Below are 17841 nucleotides of genomic sequence, written 5' to 3'. Positions count from 1 at the left end.
GGGATTGTCCTAATAAATTCTGGAAATTAGCACGTTTGCCTGGAAATTTACAAATGTGATTAATAAATTAATTTATTATTTAATTTTATACATTACAATAGTGAATGAGGTTCACATTGGGTATGAGGAGGAATGTGTTCACAGAAGGGTTGTCAAGCATTGGAATGGGCTGCCCAGGGAGGCGATGGAGTCACCATCCCTGGAGGTGTTTAAGAAAAGATTGGATGCGGCACTCAGTGCCATCTACCTGACAAGATGGTGTTCGTTCAAAGGCTGGGACTTGATGGTCTCAGAGGTCTGTTCCAACCTAACTGATACTGTGATTCTGTGAAATTAGTTTATTGCTATCAGAACACTTTATTGAAAAAAAATCCAATGACCTTTTACTAAAACATTTCTTTTTCATTCCTGTATTAAAAACCTCATTATATTGTAATTTGTCTAACACAAAAATGTTTTTTCTCAGCTGTTCTGCTTCCTACAGAAATGGATAACAGTATTATATATTTAACTGCCCAAACACAGTTCCCTCCTTCCAAATAAGCAAAAAATATCTATTACCCTAAGACAGAATATTGTACATAGCTGCATACAGCAACCTGCCTCCAAATAAAAAAGCAGACAGAGAAATTCACATAAATCTTTTATAAGCCCTTCATGCACAGACTTGGCAGAGCTTAATGCAGACATATTACTATGCAGACTGTATATTCTAGTAACACTTGTACTGTTTCTAAAGGGAACAAAGGAGGGATGCAGAAATACCTTGAAAATGACTTGCATGAGTGTAATGTGAATTTTAACTTTTTTACCAGCCTAATCCATCACCTACTATTCAGTCAGCATGAGGAACCGATCCATTTCCTCTTTTCACAAATATCACCCCTTGCCTGCCTGTGAAAGTCTATGAAGAATGGAAAATAATCTGTCTTCTTCAAATCTCTACCACATCAAAGCTGCAGAAAACAGGATGCTTTGGGGTATGTCACATCTAAAACAAAAAAAACCAAAACCAGAACTCTTTTGTACTGACAGACACATGGAGAACCGCGGAGGATCTGAAAGTGTTCTAAATGCCTTCCTGTTTATTAAAAAAAAATAAAATTCTTTCCTGACCAGTGACTAAGTCACCTTGGTCTCTGCTCATTAAAAAAAGCTCACATACATTTATGTGCCTCTCTCTCCTACTACACTGAGAAGTAGCAGCTACTGGCCTATTGGGGCCTAACAACTCCATGTCCAGGGCCAGAGGAACACCCTTCTTCCCAAATGTTACTGTCATGCAAACTCAGTGCAGTAACACCTTTCATCCACATGACCACCCATTCAAGCAGGCAGGTGCTACATTTAGTTTGTGCATCAATGGAACTTTCAGCTCTTCTCCACAAGATCCAGCTCCCAAGCGCCAGTATGCTTAGCATATATTACATATGGAAAGTCTGGTGGGATTCCTCCTTACAGCAACATCTGGGAATGCTCGAGATCAGCAAAAGCTGTTTTCCTGCCTCATTTCTATCTCTGATGACAGACTGACATAGGCTTCAGATTCCTTTGCCTCTACTATCAGAAATTATTTCTCTTCATCACATCTCCAGCCTGACTGGATTTAAAACTCTTTCTCTATGAGCTTCGTCTCACATACAGACTTTGCTCATTATTATATTTAACAAGATTCCAATAAATTCTCTATCAAAAATATTTTCGATTTTGCACATGCAATCTCATTTCACTTTGTAAAAATTCAGTTCTGGGATTTCCAGCCTGTGGTCCACAGAATACTTTGAAAGGCTGTATGATAACTAAGAAGCTAATGAGAAAAGCACATCAGTTGTCCACGGTCCTAAGTGGTACCTGATGTGCACTGGAGACTACTTAGCTGCCTGGATATCAAAATTCAGATCCAGATTAGCTCCTGTATATAAGTGTTTGTTTCTGATTTTAGAGTGACTACTCCAGGTAACAAGAGAAAACAGAATCTGGAATTTATCGACTAATGCTTAGCTGTAAATGAATTAGAAACATGTATGAAAATACAAAAGCTACTGCTGTATTCTGCATATTAGTATATATTCTGACACAATTCCTTTTTCCCAATGCACCTGGACATGCTTCTCCATAATATCAGCTGATGCAGATTCAAACTTCTCCTATGCCAGGCAGTTTGTCAGTGCTTCCAGTGCTGCTGCTCTCTCCTCTTATTTTCTTTTCAGAAGGAGCAGCCATCCTACTTGAGAGTCAGCATTTTAATCTCTAGTAGGAGAATTATGTAGCATGGAGGCTTTGTTACCGTGGAACATCCTGATGACATCTGCAACAGTAAGTATTTATGGTGTCTACCTCAGTGGTCTCCAAAGAGGAGCCCACACTTCCCAGGAAGCTTTGCAAGACAAACTGTAAGGCTGCAGGGTAAAAATGGTTTTTTCATCATTAATGAATACAGTTAAGTAAATGTTTAGAAAATAGTCTTCATTTAATCTTTACCTCATCATTTTTTAACTTCTTGGGTTTATGTAAGTTTTACAATGTATGCAGTAATACACATATGTAACTTGGGAAAACTATTGATTGGGGCGCATGCTCAAAATGTTTTTTCTGATAGGAATGTGCAATCAAAGTTTCAGAGCCATTTAGAACTGAAGAGGTGGTTGAAACTACCAACTCTTAACCACAAACTCCGAAACATTATATAATTTGCATTTCCCACTTCCAAAAATAATTTTAACTGTTGGTGATTCAAACCTTTTTTTGCTACATTGAGATTTAGGAAAACTCCAAAAATAACACTGTTATCATGGCATTTCTAAGGCATACATATATACACACACATGTTGCTCTTAAGTAGCAAAAAAAAGCATTTGGGCTCTCAGCCTGTGAGGCTGATCATTGGCTGATGGTAAGGATGTTTTTTACCTTCAGAAAATAAAATTCTGTATTTTGCAGAATCTTCCTCATTTATTCCTTGGTTTTTAAACTAGGTTACAATAAACAGTTCACCAATGGCACAAATATGAACAGTCTTCAGTGGATCAGAGAATGACTGGGCTAGATGCATTCCTTTCAGCCTTATTTTCCAGTACTTTAAATATGGTGGTGATTTTGGTGAAATTTAATTTTTTAAGAGAAGTACTGTGCCTTATAAAGTCAAGAGGGAAACTGGAATGTTCAATCAAAGATGAGAATTAGGGCATCAGGTAACCAAACACCAACTGAGACAGATCAATGTGCCTCTTGTATTACAAGCAGTCTTTTGATGGTCAGAATTCTGTAAATCAGACTCACCATTCAAAGGGACAGTTCAGGGACTCTGCCTCTCTTCTCCATTCCCCTTACTCCAGTTAGTACTTTGCAATCCATTTCTCCCAGTACTGGAGGTTTCTCAGGTCACAGTCATGAGTGTCTTCTGCTGCTGCTGCTGCCACCTACCAGTTTTATTATTCTGTTGCAGCAGAAGGGTATATAGAAGAAGTTCTGGTTCAGCATGCACATAATCATCATCCCTTGTCTAAGAAGTCATGGCCTATTCAAGTTCTACATTTCCCCATACACCAGGCAAAGCGCTGGGCACAACCAAGATAGACACAAGGCTTTGAAAGCCATTCCATAAAGAGGAAGGGGCATAATCTATAAAACCACCTTTCAAGCAACATTAAATATTACAGAATGCAGTAAATTTTGGTAAACTCTCCCCACCAAAGATGAATTGCAGACTCTGCAAAGAACTAGTACTGTATTTCTTTCAATAAAATCTTCACATAATATGTATCTAAAATCAGGTTAGAGATGCAAAACTGTGATCCAACATGAACTAATGAATAAATCTGAGGAAAAGAAATTTTTATTTTTAGACATTATTACAAACCCCAAAAAGACACCCAACCACATGCCTGAAAGTGTTACACCCGTGTCCTATAGCAGCTGATGCACAAAAATATACACAAATAAAGGAATAGGCCTGCCCAATGCTGAGACGCAAGAAGTGGGTGTGTCTGAAAGGAAAAAGCATTGGAAACATAAGTATAACAGGTTTGTAAAATTACCTTGCAAGTAAAATTAAAATACGCGAATTATACACTCAATTATACCAGTGAAATTGGATATCACTCCACTGACCTTCACAGAGTGATTCCAGGTTTATCTCAGTGTAATTGAGAGCAAAATTTGGCTCTAAAATTATTCCCTCCCACCTTAATTTGAAGCTACAATTTATTATATTGCTGGTAAATTTGCTTTCTTTCAGGAAAATACAAACTGAGACTATGAAAAATTAACTATTATATGATGGTATAGAGGAGTAATTAATGTACACAGAAAAATAATCTGAAACAAGTGCTAATTCTTTACAGATGTCATGGGAAATATAATACTGCATCAGGAAACTTGGAAGCCTGTTTGTAGGCTAATATTCATCAACTTGGAAGGGTATTCCAATTGTGTGATATTTTACCTCTGAGTAAAATACAACATTCTCCCCCTTAAATTAAGTAAAAAAATGTTAAGTACCCAGTACTTTTACATTGTTTGGGATTAAGGGAGAGAGTTACCAGAGAAGGATAAAATGTACAAGTGCTTTGATACAACAGTAGGGGAAGATAAAATGTGTCACCCCATCCTCCACAAACAGAAATCATCAGCTCAACAGTCTTTTTCTGCAGCACACATATTCATCCATCTGTCCTCTTTACAGGATCCTGCTCTATTGAATTTTAATAGAATTAACATTCTTAGTACTAGTTTTTCATTCCTATCAACTACTTACTTCTGCACTTATATTTAATATTCACTTAGAAATGGAAAGCAACATATCTTTCAAAAATCTAAGCTAAAACAGTACACTTGAAGATGATCTAAAACTGATAAAGAGGAAGTGGAATTAATGTATTACAAAACTATCCCTCATACAGTTGCATAGGGGACTCACTTTTGTCTCACCTCAGCAAAGTAAAGCACAATGACAGTTTTCTTAAAAGTCAACAAGTATAAGGAAGGGAAATAAGGAAGATGAAGCAGGGTTTTCTCTAAATCCGGTTAAAGAAATCATTCAACAAGTATCACCAAAATGAACTGATGGGAAGAAAGGAAGGCAGACAAGTTAGCAAACTTATGAAGGTTAACAGTAAGAGCAGAAAAGTGTCAATTTACCTGACAACAGGTCGGTTTTGGATGTCACCAAACTGCTGCATTTACCATTTTACCCGCTTGCATTACTGGGGGGAAAAGTTTAGGAAGGAACATTCGCAAGGATTTTTCATAAGTTCTCACTCTTGCCATCGGAAAGGGGAGAAGGGGTTTTCTCTGGATTGTTTGACTTTTTTGGCTCCTGAAAAGTTTTGCAAAGAACAGTAACAAAGTGTGAACTGTTAGAACACATTTCTGTAAAAAAAGGGAGAATAAGTCACCCAAAATAGCACAACAGCAAATCCCACCCGAAATCCGCACAGTTATTTTGTGTCATTGTTTTAAACAAATAAACAAAACAAAAGCTTTCCAACTCAAATTAGAAACATGGGAGGCTTGGAGACTTCCAACAGCAGATCCACCATCAGAATGCTCCAAAAGTCACCCTCAAAGGTTAAGAAAGATTTAAAGAAATAAAACAAAGGAAAAGGCAGCAAACACCTGGTTATATATACTGCAGTGTTCAGTTTAAAACAATTCCTAAAACAGTGAAAAAATTAAAAATTAAAAAAGACAGTAGCAACAGAAGTTACCTGTCCGAGCACCTACTATTCCATAGAGAGAACAGGAGTGGGTCGTGTGTCTCACACCAGCCATAAAGCCCATAAACCTTCTCAAAAAGAGTGAGCCATGAGAAAGATACTGTACAATTTGTTTTCAAAGTCTCTCTAAGCCCTTATGGTCCCTTAGGTATTTAACTGACAGATTTTTGCAATGAGGGAATTTAGCAAGCGTCACTGGTTTCATTTGCTGGATTTTGTAGTCCGGTATAACATCTGAAGAAGAATCTCCTTTGCGTCTGACATACCCAGATGTTCCAGAGGTTATTTCCCGAGTAAATATCACACAGCAAAGATAGGACACAAAGTGGGAGAAAAGGCTTCAAGACTGACCCTCAGCTCAGAACAAAAAATGTAACAGTCAATGTAAACATCAAGCATTGACACTGTTTTACAGATAAGGTGTTGTAACATTACAAGAAAAGATTATATAAAACACATTAAAGCATTAAATACAAGGATTAAGATACAATCCATACATTGACAGAAAGACATCAATTACAAACACAGCAAACTGAACAGAATAAAATCTCCAGTGTTACAGAGAACAAAATTTCATCAGATGTAGTTTAAGAAACTTATCCTTGCAAATGCGTTTCTAACTGGCTCTTTCAAATATTAAAATATACAAAAATAGTTGTATCACCATCAGCTGTACTGGCACCACTGTAATCCACCACTATGTTGACCGTTTTTTCAGCACATGCTTCCAAACCCATATATGGAGGTAGTGTTACTGCAACTGTATGGAAGTTTAGCATGTGATTTTCAGCACAGGGAACTGAAGAAAATAAAGCGTATAAAGCTGACATCTGTGGAGTTCATCTTCAATGGGAAACACTGTCTGGTTACCATGGACTAGCTTTGTTGGTGTTTTTCCTTTGAGTAAAAACAAGACACCTCCCCTTGCATCCCCAGGCCATTTTTTGCATTTCACTGTTTCAGGAGCAATGGGTTAAGTAGGGAGTAAACGCATGAGACAAGTGTGCCCATTTGTACAAATGAACCCTCAAGCAAGGTTTTCGAAGCATCAATACCCGATATCCAAACACATGCACATGATGTTTCAAATCCTGTCTCCCTCTGTGACCACTATGCATAGACTTATCTCCAAACTAGTAATGGAAGCACCAAGAGAGGGGTAACTTATCAGAAGGGAGTCAAACTGCAAATCTCTCAACCCACTCGGTCTTTCTTAAAAAAATCTTATGTTTAGTTCACGAGTTTTACAACTGTGAGGTGTAACCTTAACATTCTGAAAGGGTGCTAGAAATGTAAGGTTCCTGTGAGCTATGAGATACTATGGGGACTCAAAAAAACAATCCAGAATATTCAGTTAACTTTCATCTAAAAGATGTTTCCTCTGATAAAAACACGAAGGCCTTTGTATACCAACTAGCACCTGTTTACTCCCTGCTGTTATTCCACATGTGCTAAATGTATGTCACAGCTAGAAAGGGAAGGATTGATCCTATCAGCCTGTCAAGGAATGCAGGCACCTACCAGTAAAAAGGAAGAGACAAAAAAAAGAAAAAACAACAGCAACAAAAAAAGAGCCACCCTCCACCCCAAATTCCCCTTGGATAAACAAGCAAGGGAAGTAGAGCTCATGGAAGAGACAGTTACTGCCCAGTGACTAGAGAATTAGTTTACTTTCGTGTTCTGTCATTCTGTAATTCTTCACAGAAGTTGAAGACCTTTATATTCTTCAGGTATAACCTGTGCACTTGAAGGCTCAGTAAGAAGGATTTGAAAATACCTTTACTGCTGAAGATCTTTGTTTTGCAGGACCAGCTAGTCCACCCTCCTGCTTAACACCAACAGTCAACCTTTCACTTGATTTTAATAATAATATTTAATTCTACAAAAAAAAAAAGCCATTTTATTACATTCCTTTTAAAATAAAAAAACCAAACTGTACAAAGAAGCATGATCAAACCTCCATAAAGTAGGTTAATACTGTTCTGTTTATTGCCTCTTGAAGACTCTCTGCATAGTGTCCGTGAGTTGTGTTTAAGGTCCAAGTGAAGGTAAAACAGCAGAGCAGCAGAGAGGTGAGGAAGGGCCACAGAGGTGGGCAGTGCAGAACCTCAGAGGGTACATGGGACATGCTCCATTAAAGTATCCAGAAAACAGCAGCATTGCACACACACAACCCCCCTCCAAACAAACCTATTTTCACAAGATGATTTTTCAATTGTAAACGTTTTACTTTTTGTTTTTAAAAAAAGAGGCTTATCTTTATATATATATTTATATATATATATATATAGCTCCAGGGCTTTATGAACCCCAAGAATAAGAGGGGAATGAAAAGGGAGAAGGAGGAGGAAAAGGAGGAAGACAGGGACTGAAAAATGGACTCAGTATCTGTTTTGGTTATCTGTTTTCCAAACCAGCTCAAGGCTAATGACAAAATGCACAGCCAGAAGGATTAAGGAAAATCAGGAAGTCTGGAAAAAAATTAGGAGCTAAACAGCCAACACCCTCAAAATAATAAAGCAAAACAATTGTGCACACACAGACACACACAAGTGTGTGCACTCACACCACACACATGTAAGGGTCCAGGATCAATCCCTTAATTGTTTGTGGACCTAGGTTGTTTTTTTTTTTTCTTCTTTTTTGAAACTCTGGCTGAGCTCTCTTTTTTTTTTTATTTTTCCTTTTTTTTTTTTTTTGCCTTTTTCAAATGTGCCACGTTTTCCAAAGCTAAGAACTGAATATTTCTCCCCAGTTATACTCTTTGGATTTATGCCAACATCGGTTTTCTATGTTCAGTGGGGAAAAAGTAAGCCTGGTAAGTATTGTATGAACTGCAGCTTTATTCTAAAGTTCCTCTGGATGACTAATCACTTTTAACTGGCTCTTCCCTCCTCCACACCTTACCACATTCCTCCCTCCAAAAAAAAGCAAACAAAAACAAACAAACAACCCCCCACCAATGTACAGGCTATAACTCAGTGTTTTCTTAACAAACAGTCTGCGGTGTTTTCACTTTGGCCACTGTTAAAGATGCAGGCATAGAGAAGGGAGTGTTGGACTAGCATGTATTAAAGAAAAAGGAACATTAACATTGCAGATCTCTCTCAGAAAGACTAAAACACTAACAAATACAAGTCGATGCACGTTTGTTTTAAACTAGTGTAATTCTTTTTCACATTTTTAGATTAAACATCATTTTGTATACCAAACATTACAGTGCTGTTTATCTCCTCCAACCATGCAAAAAATAGTTTAAAATGTGCCACTTCTGCCCGTAAGTAGAATATGACCAATTCCCCTATATACCTTCCAAAATCAGGATTTGAAATGAGAAAAACAGAAGTATCCTCCTTTAAAAGCTTTATAAAGGAATTTAGACACAAAGCTGCCACTTAATACCACGATGGTACACTTTACAGATTTTTACAGAAAGTTCACATTAAGTCAACTGACACTCCTCTCAGCCTCATCATTTGAAAGGCCGTATCCTGCAAGGTCAGAAAGTGATGATTTTAAAAGGATCCTGACCTTACAGCTCCCATCTGCAGGAGTAGGAACAGTAGGTGTCCAGGAATTTTGAAATACTTGGTATTTAACACCTTCAACTCACAAAAAGAATTTGAGGCACTCAGCAATTTACAGGATCAAGCCTTACAGAGGTAGAAGAGATTTAACTGGTGCAGTAATTCACAGAAGTTTCTAGAGAGCTGCCAGACAACTTTCTGAAAATCTTCAAGTGTGAATCACGCTTCAATGCTTGCCTGTGAAGACACATGAACTGCAATGTATCTGGGGACCAAAGCAGCATCCAAATAAAATTGCTGCTTGGTTACGAGCTGAGCATCTCCACTGTAAAACTGATGAAGAATGAAGACAATTTGGTGTTCCGCAAATGAGTAGGGACAGCAATCACAGCACGCATGCCTTTTACTTTTGCTCTCTTGACTGACACACCCACCCCCCTTAGCTCATTCCTCTGAGCGTCTCTGATAAACAGCATTGCAAGTTGGTTTAAAAAAAAAAATTTACAAGAGAGAGTTCTGTTGGTCACCTATTTACACGTGGCATCACTCCACAAGGAGCTTGATCTCATTGGCTAGTAGCTGGTTCATGTTGAAGAGAGCCCCCGGGAGCTTGGTGAGCAACTCTCTCTCCGTGGTCTCAGGGTCGCTGTCGACAGAGCTGGAGCTAGCACTCATGTTGTCGACAGCGGCCCCAGCTGGAGGGCCCAGCTCTGGCTCGCTAGTCTCGCTGGCCGTGGACACCACGGAGAGCAAGGACATGCGCCGCGTCAAGCGGCCGGGGGCCAGCAGGGAAGCGGCATAGTCCGCTATGATACCAGCTACGTCTAAATTACAAGCCTTGTCAAAGGCAATGAAACCTACATTTGCATTGGCCTCGCAGACGTAGAATGAGCCGTCGTCCTTCATCAGCAGGTCAATGCCGCACACATCCATCCCCAGGATGTTTGACACTTGGACTGCCAACTGCTTGCCTTGTTCGCTCAGTGAGCACATCATTCCTACACCACCTGGAAAAAGTGAAAAGAACTTGCTGTCTGCACTCAGGTCACAAGGGACTGACATCCTTCTCAACCGGGCCGTGCTTTTCGATTGGGAAGCTTCAAAGTCAGCCTGCAAGCACACTGCTGATGACTTAGAAAGTGACCTCCTTTCCACAGTGACTACTAATGAACTTGATGCCACACCAGGATTTCAAAGGATTCTGACCTGCCTTTGGCAGGTCAAGATTATGACTTGTCTAAAAACAGTTAAGCAATGACTTTTTAGTCAAGAAAAAATACACATTTTTATGATCCCAGGATATTAAAAAAAATGAACTAACAACCACCCTTGTTCCTTCTAAAGTAGAGGCTTTCCTTACATGTTTGTACATGATCAGAAGAAATATTTCAGCAAAACTAAACCTAGAGCTCTTGGTAAGACTACAACTCTAACTGTAGCTATAATTGTTAATTGAGGGGAATGGGGATTAAGACATTATCATCTGCTCACATACCTCTCAACTTGCTATCACAGGTTACTGTCTCTAAAGCAAGAATTAGGGAACATTTGTGTCCGAACCTCAGCTTGTCAGGTTCACAGTCCATCACCTAAGTATTAACTGGCTCAAGCTTCATCTATCACAATGGTTAAATTGAAAAATAACCCAAACAATAAGAAAAAAGAGAAAAAAAAAGCAGAAAAATCTTTCAGGCTATATTTCCTCTGCATGAAGTAGTAACTAAAATCTCTTAGGCATTTTGACTAACCAAAACTGCACTACACATGAACATATTTTATCCATCCCTGCTCAGGTTCGGTACAGTTTCAGCCAGGCACCCTCAAGCGTCCTTCCTCCTTTTACCCTCAGAAACCCTCAAGTCCAACACCCAAACCTATGCAAAATCTCAGTTCTGAGCATGCTACAGTCAATGCAGTAACCTCCCCTTTCTCCCAGATATGGTCTTTGTGGGAAGAGGTAGCAGGGAGGAACCTGACAGACTTAAGGCAGCACAGAAAATGAACAGTGCAATCCAACTGTTTATTGCCTTCAACAGCTTCCTCACTTAACATTTTCCTCTACTCTCTTGCCAAATGACTGACTCCTCTACTTCCCTTAAGTGTTGCTTTTTGTCTTCCTTAATTTTCTGTTCCTCTCAACAGGATGAAACAAATGATAACATAGCATTAGCATCAAACTGCCATTACCACATCAGTTGCTCCATTTGTGTTCTAGATCTTTCCCTGCTTGTCATCATCCCATCTTTCAAACATTTTGAGCAAAGATCATCTCTCCTTCTGTGTTTGCTCAACATGCTTCTTACTTAATCCTTACTCTCATGTTTCCCCTTTAAACCCCCAGCAGTAAGCACAATTAACACAAAGTAACACCTGCGGCTTATTTCAGTCAGCTTTGTGATTTTTCAACTGGGTTGAAATATTCTGATCAAAACTATGAGCAATGCTTTTCCTACCAAGTGAGCAGTTACTCTGCATCCTCCCATCTGTCGAGCAGCGGAGCATGGTGCCCACCACACGGCCTCCCACCACGATGACGCGCACATCCTTGCCATGGGACTCCTTAACGTATTTTTGAAATAAGTACGGGGCATCGTGACGGATCAAATGGCTTAGGTCTGCCAAATGGTGCTTGTCTCGTGCCAGGAACACAGCTTTACCTGTATGGAGGAAAGAACATCGGGGTATTGAAAGCAGCTACCCATCTGAGCTGCATCAATGATTCAGCACGTGAAAGTAAAACCTCTGACCAGCACACTGCCCATTCTCAGAGGCCCCATCTGTAGCTTATATCCATTTACAAACTCTTCCATGGAAAACAGTGCTCCACTGATTCAGTGCTTTTAAGTGTTCAAGTACTGACAGAGCTGGAGACATGAGTTTAAAAAAAAAAAGGAAAAAGAAAGAAGCAAGGAAAAAGAAAAAAGCTTTAGATAAAGGAGATGGTCTTGCAGTTTCAACTTCTTTTGGTACAAGTCCTTAGTGAGAGGGAAAAAAAAGGAAGAAATACTTAAAGAGCAGCCAACATATAATTAACAATTTTGTTCATCCAAGAGGACAGGACCCACAGTCTACAGCTTTGACACACAGGAACCAACAACATGAAACTGTTGAACACTAGGCATCTAAGAACTCTGAAGTCTCTAGTGTGCCACTGCAGAACCACCCACTTCTCTGTTAGGAAATTCCTGAGAGCTGCTCTTCCCAGTACTTAAAAGGGCTCACAACTCCAGAATGAGGTCTGCAGTGGAATAACTACATTCAGAGAAAAATGTTCCACTCCACAGTATCCAAGATAATTTAGCAGAAGATTCCACCAGACATGAATGGATTATCCTACAACTGAAAAAAAACCCTCTTGACAAACCACTAGGTTTTCTGCAAGCAAACATCCCTAGGACTTGGATTTTTTAACCTAAAATAAGTAATTTCATTCCCTTTTCTTTTTAGAGCACACCAAAGACTTCTTTGTTCTTTTCCAGTTGTATTCATACTGGTTAAAATCACCCCTGAACTATTTTCTATCCGATTTCTAGTCTCACAAGACTGCATCCCTTTCCATCTTTACCTACATTTCCCAACTTCTTTTCTCTTTTCGTTAAGGGCTCTATGTCATATTAGATTTATGTTTTGCAATAAGACTTTACCTTGAAGTAAAGTCTTACCTAGAACACTTCACCTTGAAGCAGAACTGTCACTCAATTCTGTTATGGTGCTAACAGAGTACAAACATAAATTGATAAACTGCCGTCCTTAAGAGAAAAGAAATGCAGCAGTAGCAGAACTAGGATAAATAATGTGTAAAGAATCTCACCAAGTGTTCCTATGCCCTACTACAGCAGCCTGTTTAGATAGGGTTTAAGTTCTCCATAACACAGAACACTACTTGAGGAACATGGAATTTCTCATTACAGAGACGTGAGAATGTAAGCTTAAAATTCACAAAAAGAAAAAACCTCCATGTCCTTTCTCCCACTCCAAACTTTAACTCTTCTACAGGCAATTAATAATCCTACTGTACTCCTGAAATGGAAAAGGAAGAATGATGCCTTGGAGAGGAACCACTTAGTTCTTGCAAATTATCCAGCCTCATGACATCTTGGTAAAACCAGGATTGGCCCATTTGCTGCAGCAGCAAACTGCACAGAAAATTGGCCTAGAAGAGTGTGACTTTTATTCATCAACCAGTACCTATGATCACATCTGCCTATTTCTTTTACATGATATTTGCAAATAACTGCTCTTCAATTCATTTGAAAAAGTTTCCCCAACTCTCTTAATGTGAAAATATATGTACTATGCATAAATTTGCATTAAAATGCCTGGAATTTAATGTGGTCTAAAGCAAAACTTGTAAACAGATTTACAGGAATCCTGGCTAAAAAAGGGAGAAGAAATCAATAGCTGAAACTCTAAAATTATTTTGTAGATCTTCACTAGAGGTGTGTTAAATCAAATCCACTGTCTCAGATATTCAACAGCTGTCAAATTCACCTTGCTGCAACATCAAACTCCCCCTTGGCTTTAGAGCTGCACCCACACTTTAAACCCACACTAACAGGTATTGCTGCTATCAGCAGCAGGTCTGATCTTCCACAGCCCCAGCATTTTACTCTCTTCCATTACATCAACACGAGCATTTGTGCGAGTAAGTGCTGAGTCAGTCATGTAAGGAATTAATTTGAGCAAAAATAACCCATCTAGATCCATTTGACATCAGTTCCTAAATCCATTTACAACATGGCTACAGAACCACTCGTGCCAGCAGAAGAGAAGCATCAGAGCAGCAGAGAGTGAGAGCAAACTGACAAGACAGAAAGAAAGAAGTGATGTCCTCTAGTTATGATTTTGTTTGACGTAACTCCTGGTTTTGTGCCTTCACTTCAGTTTAGTCTCTTTATAGATCTAGTATTTATTAAATTTCTTTTAAAGTATATTAAAAGCAGAGCAACTTCCTGTGCAAATAACCTCTGAAATTGATTTAAACATGGTCTCCTTTAGTAACCACTATTTAACACTAAATTAAGTTGATGTTTGTTTTATATGCAACACTTAAAAGACTAAAACCAGAGCAATTTTATCCAAACCTGCAGTAATACCACCGATACTGTCAGAGGTATTTTTTCCAAAAACCAGAGATTCAGTTTTACAAACAATACATAAGATTTTCATTAAATCAGAATCCTAATTATAGACGAAGCCAAGGAGGAAATGAGTCACTGAATGAACTGAGGTTTCATTTTTTAGGCCTATTTAAAAACACCCCTAAAATCCATGTAGGCTTCTTTCAACTTCACAAGGTCCAGACCTCCCATTATTCCAGTTCAAAGCTTTCCTCATAGAAGTCACCAATACACCATAATTTTGAATGCTTTGCCCCCTGCCTTGGCAAGACTGGGTTCTGCTAAAACTGTTTCCCAGCGCTGAAGCCTATTCAACATTCAGCATTCAAGGGTGGTAGAATTTAGATGTATTGGAAAGAAGTCCAACACCTAACAGATATTCTTAACTGTCATTCCCTGATGAGACAAAATCTTGGAGTGCTGCTCAGAATACTCCTTGCCCTCACCCCTGAGCTCACACCCACCTCGATGACCCCGCGTGTTCTTCACCACCATAGGGAACTCCAGCACTTCCGCCTCATCAATCATTTTGGAAAAATTCTCATGACCACCTGGCAAAAAGAAAACCAACAACATTATGTGCCACCAGTCTGCTGTGGCCAAATTTGGGATGTAATTGCCATACATTCCTCCCACCTTCACAGCTTAGATAATGCAGAGAAATCATCAGTTAGGAGGACCCTGGTCATGGAGCATGATCAGACTTTGAAGGTGTTTGTGACGTGTGGGCTACTAAGACCTACTTCCTTCTGAACTGAAGACACAAATTGACAAAGGCCTCTTGATCACAAACCCAAAAGGCTCAATCTAATCTTCCAAATCCAAATGCTCCAATTCTACCATCTTGTTCTAGTTTATCCCTTTTACTTAGTCAAGTTTCATCTTTTCAAATGTCTAACAGGAAAACAGCAGACACATAGCACTAGTAACAGTTCCATCCAAACTACTAACCAGAAAAGCAACACGGAACACGATGACAAGGCATAATCCACAGAGCAGCAACAACCCAGACCTTGTCAGTCCACCTCCCCCTTCTGAAGGCTTAAGTCTCCTGTATCTCATTCTCTCTATATCCTGAAGTAGTACTTCAACCTTTTAATCTCATTGCATCTCTAAGGACCTTAGAGTGTAGCTTTTAATGGCCATTCACACAATTATGGTTGATACTTCAAGGTTACTTGAGTTCAATTCAAAGAAGGCTGACCAAGGCTGACCACAGCACAAGAAATACAGAAAAGTCAGCAGACAAAGGGACGAGCCCCCTTTAACACATCATGCAGTAAAGTGCAGAAGTAAAGTCAAAACACAAAGTCACAAAGCCAGCAGCAGCCATCACGACCCTGCTATGGAGTTTAATGCATGTCATGGAGTAACATGTCATCCAGCACAGCCTGCTTTACTTGGCCAAGTCAGCTCTCACTGATAACTTGATACTTGTGGTTTAAAAAAACAAAAACAAAAAGAAAAGAAAAGAAAGTCATGCTTCTGTCAAATTCCAGAGGCAGACACCAACAGAAGTGGGAGGGAATTATGATCAAACAGGTAGGTTCTGCCATTATTAAGTATCATTCATGGTCTCCCCTTCCTCCAAAAAATTAAAAACTCATTCCTTTCTTAACAAGTTAGAGCAACCACATGTACAAAAAAGGGTATCTTTCTTCTCAAATGTGTTTTCATGGTAGTTGATGGAAATAGTAATTCATAGTAATTGACAGAAAGCCATAGTTTTGTCAATTTTTTTTTCTGATTTTGTCACATTCCCATTATAAAAGCCTACGGATGCAATCACACAAAGGGGAGGAAAGCACTGGTATTCCCAGAAGGAGCAGAAGGTTGAGAGGTATCTACATTTCATTAACGGATTGTAATTAAAACCAGAAATAGCATCAGGGTAGCTCAGACAAATGGTTCCTCTAATCTAGCACTCTGTCAGGAACCAAAGACACCAGAGATTCCAGAGGCAGGCATAATAAACTATAATTAACTGTTTTGGTGGGAAACAAAGCCTAAACTATTGTTAAAAGGTGAACACAAGGGCTCGTATGCCTTGCAACTCTTGTCATTTCACAAAAACTAATGTATTTGCAGACACTTTCATTCATAAAGGAGTTTAATCTACTTTCAGGTTGTACCAAAGTCTAGTTTTCTGTAGTACTTATGACATTCAGTACCCCAAGCTCTTGTCTGCTGTTTTGGGCAATTGGAAAAGAACAGAAAGTATTATAGCGCTAACAGCCAAAGTCAGTTGCTTAGAAGGCTGAGGTACAGTTCAAGTACTCTTTTCAAAGCATCAAAAGCTAATCAACAAAGACAAAACCAGAATCTGGGTGTCATGACTTTAACTTCCTTTTTGGTTACTCAACACTCAGCTGTGGTACTGGCCACATGCTACTTAAATTTCTATGGATTTCAAAAACTTACACCTTTTGCACTGCAAAAGCACAAGTTGTCTAGGCCACTATGCTATCCTTTTGATCCAACAGCCTTACCATAAGAAAAAGTGTCTGGAAGAGGCACACCATGGCCAGCAAGTTCTTGAAATGTCCAGAACTTGTTGACACAGTTGAGGATGGCTTGAGGACGATTCATCAATCGACAGCCCATCTTCTCTAGGTGGCGAAGGACTGTGATGTCGCTGTCACTCTGGACCCAAGGTGTTGGCACACGCACAACCACCACTTGTGGGTAAGCAGTAATGAGCTCCCCTTTCACCCGGAGACCTAAAGAAGGAAGAGAGAAAACATCCCAGTCTTAAGTCATAAGATCTCCAGGAGAAGGTAAACAGGCAGAGAAATACTGCACTATCTGTGATCAGAGACATACCAGACTTCAACAGTGAGTGTTAAAACAGCACAACTCTCCCTAGCACGCATCTTGTCAGCTGTGCTGTTTCACTCATGTCACTCTTAACTCACCTAAAACTAGGACCAAGCAAAAACCAGACTTAATTAGGGCACACAGTCTTGGTTCCTTCCCAGGGTGACGGACATTTGTTTACAGGTTGATACTCCACCCTTTCTATGGGTAAGCTGCACACTACACTCACATCAGCTGTATCAACAGCTCAGGAGGTTCCTGCCTCCCACCGCTGGTTCTTGCCTACAGGATGCAGTCCATACCTTTCCCAGTCCCAGCTGTATTGATCCCTCTGTTTGTGGCACCACGTTACACAACATATTGCCAAAGTAACAGAGACTAGATACGATCCTTAAAAAAACACAAAAAACCAGCAGTATTTTTAACAGGTCATTTCAACAATCTGGTTTATATTAAATTAATTAGTCAGAAATAGTTTTATCAGCTAACAGGGAAGCACCCTGTGACAAAGGCAGGAACTAGAAGGAAAGCCAGCTTTGCCACCAAGATCAATATATTACTTAATCATGACCTATAGTTTTACAGGCTAATTTTCTGAAAAAGAAACACTGAAAGATGAGCTGCAGGAATACGCATATGACAGGATTGGACAGGAAGGCA

The 17841-nt window shown here is 39.4% G+C and overlaps 1 protein-coding gene across 7 annotated transcripts in view; it reads right to left on the bottom strand.

Annotated features, from left to right (window-relative positions):
* The window catches only part of RIMKLB (ribosomal modification protein rimK like family member B), a 51315-nt gene that overhangs the window by 1387 nt on the left and 32087 nt on the right, over nt 1-17841 (bottom strand). For 6 of the 7 annotated variants that reach the window (XM_038137731.1, XM_038137741.1, XM_038137699.1 and 3 more), the window contains 4 exons: nt 16854-17084; nt 14829-14915; nt 11698-11901; nt 3280-10251 (listed from right to left, as the gene is read on the bottom strand). In XM_038137731.1, the coding sequence (XP_037993659.1) occupies nt 9788-10251; nt 11698-11901; nt 14829-14915; nt 16854-17084 (986 nt within the window). In that variant the 3' untranslated portion in view covers nt 3280-9787. The remainder of the gene's footprint in view (nt 1-3279; nt 10252-11697; nt 11902-14828; nt 14916-16853; nt 17085-17841) is intronic. The other variant, XM_038137714.1, reaches the window with a different exon arrangement.

This window comes from Motacilla alba, chromosome 1 (genome assembly GCF_015832195.1).
Source record: "Motacilla alba alba isolate MOTALB_02 chromosome 1, Motacilla_alba_V1.0_pri, whole genome shotgun sequence".
NCBI lineage: Eukaryota > Metazoa > Chordata > Aves > Passeriformes > Motacillidae > Motacilla > Motacilla alba.
The sequence above is the reverse complement of the archived record's forward strand: the minus strand, read 5'-3'. Positions and strand labels throughout refer to the sequence as shown.